Here is a 7,997-nt window from a genome sequence, read left to right as displayed (position 1 = left end):
GTACTATCAGTATAAAAAAAAAAGTAAGGTTAAGTTTCATTGATAGTCAACAGCAAAAAAAAAAAGAAGACCCCAGGTAAGTACTTCATTTCTTATTTTTCATGTGTATTCTTTATTTATTATTATAAAAGTAAGTAAAATGTAAAAAGTTAAAAAATGTTAAGGTTAGATAAAGTAAAATAAATTATAATATTAATAATAATAACTTTTTTTTTATGAGGTATGCTTGTGAGTAGTCCACGCATTATGTAATTTGATACTGTAATGCGAGCTGTACATTTCCCACATGATGTGCAATTTATATGGTGCAAATATTAGTTATAAATGGTTCAAAGGGAAATAAAACAATAAAATTTAAGCATAAATAGATATATACTGTTACAAGCTTTAAGCTACTTAGGATAAACAATTGTGGTTTTGTGTTATAATATGCAGACATTCCAGAAAGAAAAAGGAAGGAAATTTAAAATTATTTCCTAATTTTTGAGGATGGTTACGAGGTTGGGTTGATTTGACTGACCTCATATAGAGTTAAATATTATCCCCCAAAACAAAAATCTTGTTTGTTATATGACAGTGTTTTCATATTCTATGAGTGATGCACATATTTTAGAGACAAATGACATCAAATAGTTTTAATCTTCAAGGTGTTTCTTTATTTTCTACCTGAAGATAATTCGTAAAACATCAAAGTTTAGTAATTGATACACATGTAGGTTCTTACAATAATCTGTTTATAAACATGTTAATTGGAACAAAACAAATCATAAAGGAAAATAAATCAAGTAGTCACCTTTTTTTACTTAAAAAGTCTGATATCTTATGCTTATGGTTTTGAGCCTCTTTCCAAACATAATGTAGAGCATTTCACAAATGCATAACAATTCCTGGAATAGCTGTTGGTTGTTGCTCCATCCAACATAAAACTTCTTCGAGGTGTTTAGCCATACGTGATGCAGGGAGCAGTGGTCTCACTGGTAAACACTTCTTGCCCTCTCCATAAAGTTTAACCATTTCCTCTCTGATTATGAGGAACCCACTTTATAAAAAATAAAAGTTTGGAGACGGCTTAACTGAGGATGACATAATCTTGTCGAAACGTCGTACATTTATAATAATACATATACACAGTGTGGGGAGAGGGCACACAAATGTCTTGTATATCTCAGATAGTGCACTAGCACTCTGTATAGAGGAATGCAAGGAAAAAAAAATAGCTGCCATTATTGCAATATTACATAAACTCAGCTGAAGTTTCTACTCCAACAGCCACTATACTGCTGATATGAAGAGCCGTTTCTTGAGTTTATACCCATTTTTCTACTTTGACACGTGACATTTCAACTTCGGCATTTAAGACACTTCTGTGACCAATGGCCATCAATTAATCAACCACGTAAAACACTGTGGAAGAACATTAAGCGCTTGGTTCTAAAGTGGGTAACAGAAAGCACCACTACTCTGGCCACTATCTCTTCCTACAAAGTCACCCTGACCATCGCACAGTGTATATCATGTTTTAAGTATATACATATTCAGTTTTAAAGCTTATACAAAACATTTAGTGAGGTAATAATGAATATTGTAATAATATGTTATGTAATAAATAAATTGTGTGAAAGTTAGGATTTTTATGTTATTTATTATAGCACCCACTCTCAGATTTTGTTTAAGTTCATAACCCTGACAAAGGATGGGTATCTCAGCTTGTTACAAATAATTAAGTAGCGAGTTAGACAATTTACTTATGTACGTTGTTTGAATAGGATAAACCTAAAAACGACCTTCAATAAAGGTTTGAGTCATTACAATATCTTGCAATGACTTACGGTATTCACTAAACAGTAAACTTGTATGATTTGATGACAATATTATTTGGTGAACATAATAAAAATACCTCAAGTTTACAAAAATTTCAAATCAATATAACCATAGTATGCCTAATAATCTATTGAAAAGTAAAAACATTAATTTTAAACAAAGAACCAAAAATCAACAAGATAACTTTATTAAACCTTAAGCAATCCCCAGTCATATGCAACTTCTTTGTTTCATACTGTATATATATATTCTTGTGTTTGTTTGTTTAAAGTTAAGCACAAAGCTATATTTTATCAGACAAAAATAATTTTAACTTTTTAAATTCTATAGAAGTAATGTTTTCCAGGTATTTCGAGTAAGATGTTTGTTTGTTTGAAGTTAAGGACAAAGCTACACAATGGGCTATCTGTGCTGTGCCAAACACAGGTGTCGAAACCCGGTTTCTAGCGTTGTAAGTCCGCAGACCTACTGCTGTACCACTGGGGGGGAGGGGATATTCTTGTGTCTAAGTAAACTACTTGTACTTGATAAAAACTTCTCCAAACATTGTAAATTTATTACAATGTTAAACTTTTAATAAAGTTTCCTTTTTTACTCATTCAAACCATCTGTAACTGTATAAGCTAATCAACCTTTTCTAAAATTATCTGATGTCTTCTCAATGAAAGAAAATTTCTGTAGCTTTCAAACAGATATAATTCATCACACAAATACTTTCACAAATCACAACAAAAGAAACCGAAGAGAGAGCTTATGGAAACTAAAAACTCTTAAATCTACATATTTATTCTGTTAATACAGGATAGACTAATTCTTGGCCTATCTCAAGGGTTCGCAACCTGCAGCTTTTTAAGGAGATTTGTGAGGTTCTCAGGCTATACCCATACTATGAGGAAAAATCGATAATCTTTCAGGCACAATAGGTGTTAAAAATCTAATCTCAACATTTGCAGTTTGTTATTTAGAACAGAGTCGTGCTGTTAACATTCTAACTAACTCCTAAAATGCTATACAAGACTTAGGTTAGATCGTTAGGGCAAAATGCGGGTTCTCGTAATGTTTTAGTCTTATAAAAAAAAAGGCTCTTCTTCTGGTCTATCCACTCATATCTAAATTTTCTTTATAACTGTTTCCAAAGCTGTGTTTTATTAGTAAGTGATTAAACCACATGAAGTGGCACCATAGCATGGTTCTAATCAAGGCCTGTACAAAAACTAAGGGAAACACTTAAAAATCAAGAAATGGCTAATATATATATTCTCAAGGGGTAGTAGATTCTCAGTAAAAAACAGTTATTCTTTGGGATGAGCAGGAAAATTCTAAAAGACCAGTAGGTTGACGAAACTTTGTAGAATAGTAGGCTGTTTTGTTTAAAGGCAAAACTCTTTGCATTTGTGCAAGAAATAAATTACACTAAACAACTGACATAATACGACAAAATATCGTATTTAAAAATATTTTTGAGTTAAAACTGTTTAAATACTTAGAATTAACATATAAATTGCCTTAAAATTTGTGGCGGAAATGTATGATAAGTTAAAGGAAATCCTGTTTTCAGGTATAATAATGTAGTTGTAAGCTATTTTGTTCATCCTAAACTGTTGTACTTGCAAATATGCATGTACAAAACCTGTAACAACATCAAAATAATGATTAATAGCATTCCGTGAGTTTTTCCCCAATAAATTTCCACAAGACTACTCTACTGAAACTATAAAATTTTTGTTGATGAAAATAAACATATTACTTCATTAAATTTTCAAACACCAATTGCTTATATAATGTTAATAGACTTAATCATCCTAAAATCGCCAACAGTAAAAAACAAAAACAAAAAGATTAGTTTCTGCTATAGGCCTACATCATGTGTAAATTAGTTGAATTCTTCTTTCATTGTTGGAAGTAAAATTATTTTTCAAAACAGGTTAAAAAATCGATGCATGATATCCGACGAACAATACTGATGTTATTAAAATAAAATAGAGAAATGTCAAAGCTCGCTAGACGTAGCCCTATTAATAAATGTATATTACTTTCCGTTTTTTATTTATTTATTTACAGCTACACACAACTAAAAACTAATAATAAAACCATCTGGAAAGCATATAAATTCATTGGGTAGCTCAGTTGAAATAAATCCAACAATTTCAAATCTTATTATTTAATTTCTGTCGTGCATATTGGTGCATAAAAGACATTTTCATACTAGAAATGGCCTTATAATGCCAAAATTTGTTATTTTTCTTTAATTGGACACTTCGCAGCTTCTTCAGGGGCATTCCAATAAAACACAAGCCATAAATGATCATCATTTTAAATTATTTAAAGTTTTAAACCATTTGAAGCTTTGTACTATCAGTTACGGTTTTAATCTAACGCTCCTGAAGAAGCTCTAAAGTGAGACGTTAAGTATCCAATTAAAGAAAATAATAAATTTGGTGTTATAAGGTCGTTTATTTCTATAACTTCAAATCTTATATCTATATTTGTAGCAATGTGATTGATATGAAAATAATACAGGTAAAGACAAACAATCAAAAATATTTTAATACAGCTTTTACAATAAGAACAAGTACGACGTTTCGATCACCGGTGCGATCATTCTCTTTCGCTAGTTACTCTAGTATAACAGTAAAAAAAAGTTTTAGTATTTAAATCAACAATCTAACAATGACTTTAAATTTTAGAATTGATAGCGGTTACTTGCGTATGTATATATTGATCCACGTGAATTGATACATTATTTATTTTTGGATGAACAGCAAAATGAACAAAAAGTGAATATATATAAAAAGATGTGGCATATGTTATGTGAAATATTTGCATAAGATTAAGAATGTCTAGGAAACTAATGATGAAAGAGATGTGCTTCGGTATTTGTTAATTGTGGGATTGTTTTATTTTATTAATAATGCTTCACTGATTTTTATTCTGTTAATGTCAGGTTCACATTTTAGCAGTGTGACATTCTGTTCAGAAAAACTGTGGTTTGTTGTTCTATGTGATGTAAAAAAGGTGTGGCCAAAGTACCTGATAATGGATTTCCCATGACAAATCCGTGCAATTGAAAGAAGTACAAATCTATGTTTTGAAAGCATATAAATGCAACTAGTTCAATTAGGTGTTCCTGTTTTATGTTGATTCTCTTTTTGAGGTATTGTGAAAAAACTTTTGCAGTACGTTGTATTGCTTCATGACAAGTGGTTTGAGGGAATAGGTTTACGACATCAAAGCTAGATATTATGATGTCACTGTCTAAGCTATGCAAGTGTTGCAGATGGTGTGAAGTGTTTTTTTAATTGGGTGATTATTTTGGAAACAAGAAGTTCAAAAATCCAGCGAAAGTATTTACCAAGGCTGTAATTTAAAGAATTATAAGAAGACATAATTGAGTGTAAGGTTATAGGGTTTTTTTATGGACTTTCGGTAAACCGTAGGTTTTTGGTGTCCTTGGTTGGTATGCATGCAAAAAATTATAAAGTTCAAAAGTACCTATAATCTTTCTTTTAATAATATTTTGGGTAGTTTGCTCAATTTTGTTGTTGTATGTTGGGTTAAGGTCAGTATTTAACTTAGTAAACTTAGACGTATCATTCAATGTATTTACCATTAATGAACCAGACTGTTTGGTTGGTAAAATCACGATCGAGTTTCCTGTATCGGCTCTTTGGATGACAATGTCTTCATTGTTCTTAAGAATTTTTAGACCATTTCCTTCTCTTGATGTCAAATTTTATTCATAAGTTTTGTTTTGTTGAGTATCTTTGAAGTACTTTCACTACATTCATCTAGGAAGTTTTTTCATGGATCTGCTTTTGGTTTGGTAGGGAAATTGCTCATTAAGTTATTTTTGTTTTTTGGAATGTTGAATATTTTCGGTGGTTTTTCGTCATCATATTGAATAAGTTTACTATTTACTGAGTATGATAGCGAATGCGAAATTTGTGATGACTCAAATCTTCATTAAATATCGTTTTTGTGTTTATATTATTCAAATAAAAATATTATTACCCTTACCGTGAGAGTAGAAACCTGTTTTCATTAATTAATTACCAATTTATTTGATGTACAGATGATCAATGTGGAATTACTACATATTTGAAAAATAAGCAATGGTGATCGGGTGGTAGTATTTAGTTGACATTGGCGATTTATCCATCAGGTAGGAAATGTTCATTAAACTTGTGGGAAAGTATATTTTTGACAAAAAAAAAAGTTTTCCACAAATGGAAAGCTTCAGAAGAGGTCTACTATATCAAATCAAGGGTAATTCGAAAATTACTTTAAGAAAAAACAAACAAATCAATGTAAAATAAAATAGGAAAATTAATATAAGAATAATTTAGTGGTTGAAAAAGATGCTGAGCACTTACCCGTTCTTTCTTTGCTTGTGCGGGTTATGGGGGACGTGGTGTACTAATCGATTAATGAGCTCGTCGATTAGCAAATACAATCCCAAATAGTAGCCTCAATAACATTTAAATTTTTATCTTCTAAAACTGAAAATTCTCTCCCACATACACACCCATAAACAGAAATCCAATACCCCCCTTTTTTTTATCTAGAAATTAAATATCAACAACTTTGATGCTGAAAATTGTGTAACTAACCTTTCCTGACCATGAAGGATTTACAGTATTGCCAAATCTTGAACAATGAAACTTCTGTTTGTGATGTGGTAGTGACAAGGTCCCTTCATCATTTCCTGGATGAAGAGACACCTGCACTTCTGACTTGTAGATTAGTCTTCTCCTTAGGTTAGTTGCTTTCAAATCTGAAATTTGTTTACAACCAAATACATTAAGAAAATAACGCACTTCAGAGAAAAAAGGTCTTTCATATAATGCACATTGAAAAGGTCCTGTTACAACTATAACGATATAAAAGCTAGAAGGAATACATTTTATATATTAAAGTTTTTGTCTTCAGAAATAATAATACTTCTATACTAGGAATTTTGTGGTTAAATTTGATAGCTCCAGTTAATACTGAAAGTTTTTATATTATTTATTTTGTTTGTGAGGAGGGGGAGAATTATGTTCAACTAGTTATAGTGTTCTATTTAAATTTCATCTTGATGCTAAAACTGAAGACTTCAAGAACGCCTGTTTACTTCTGAATAAAAACAAGCAACGAAAAAAAGTCCCAAAAATGAGTGACAAGCACCATAGAATATATGAGAAAAAAAAGATGACATACAGTACAAAAAAGGCTTTAAGCATGTGCAGGATATATGCGTGAGGAGAAATTATTTCTTTCTAGGTTTGCAATTTGCATTAGAATTCCACTACATAATTTCTTACACACGGGACATTCAACATTTTGATCTGTATATGATAAGGTCTTAGTCAGGTTACTTACTGTGTCTTCTGTATCATACAAATTTATGTTGGAAGCTGAGACCTTCATGGAGTTTGAGTTTGGATAAATACTATAATTCCTGACTTGTGTGAGGAAAGTGGCTGTCCATGGGCTATTTGTTTTCATCATAACAGCTACACTGTTTGAAGAAAGTGAATGACCAAATGTTGTTGATATCTAGGCCTTGATATTCATTCAGAGTTGGCTGGTGTATTTTAATGTAGAAGGATTCTTTGATTTTTCTGATTTTCTAATACTGAGTTTTTTTCAGGGTTAATTGTGTTAGTCCAAAAAGTCAGAATACCCATTGAGGAGGCAAAGAAAAAGGAATATGTGATATACCCGAAAACTGATATCCAGCTCAAAGAAGGTTTGGAATGATTTACCTCCTGGGTTCAAGAAATAAAAATTAATGTAATTCACAAATGCAGAATGAGCTGAAACTCTTTGTCCACAAGGCCAGAAACAGGGTTATGGTGGCAGTGAGGCTTAAAGATCCAATCTGTAGTTTAAGTGTGAGAAACCTATGAAGAAGTGCTTGTCTCAGCTAATGGAGGAGATAGATGCAAGTAACAGACATAAGAAAGTTTCCAAGGTGCAGCAGAAAAAAAAAAAAATTTTGTCTTCCAAAATGTATAGTGCATACTGGAGGAAGTTATACATTTTGATAATAACATTTGAAGAAAAATTACCTTTACACTCCAGATAAGAGAACTTATTATATATATATACTACTACGTACTACGTACTACGTACGTAACGTAACGTAACGTAAGTTAACGTTAACTAAGTTAACTTAAGTTAACGTTAAGTTA

At 31.2% G+C, this 7,997-nt stretch overlaps 1 protein-coding gene across 1 annotated transcript in view; it reads right to left on the bottom strand.

Moving 5' to 3' along the window:
* Positions 1–7,997, bottom strand: part of LOC106469402 — a 108,980-nt gene that overhangs the window by 81,763 nt on the left and 19,220 nt on the right. The window contains exon 4 of the mRNA XM_022398740.1: positions 6,432–6,595. Within this exon, the coding sequence (XP_022254448.1) occupies positions 6,432–6,595 (164 nt within the window). The remainder of the gene's footprint in view (positions 1–6,431; positions 6,596–7,997) is intronic.

The sequence above is a fragment of the Limulus polyphemus genome, unplaced genomic scaffold (genome assembly GCF_000517525.1).
Source record: "Limulus polyphemus unplaced genomic scaffold, Limulus_polyphemus-2.1.2 Scaffold96, whole genome shotgun sequence".
NCBI lineage: Eukaryota > Metazoa > Arthropoda > Merostomata > Xiphosura > Limulidae > Limulus > Limulus polyphemus.
This window is presented reverse-complemented; position numbering and strand designations above follow the sequence as displayed.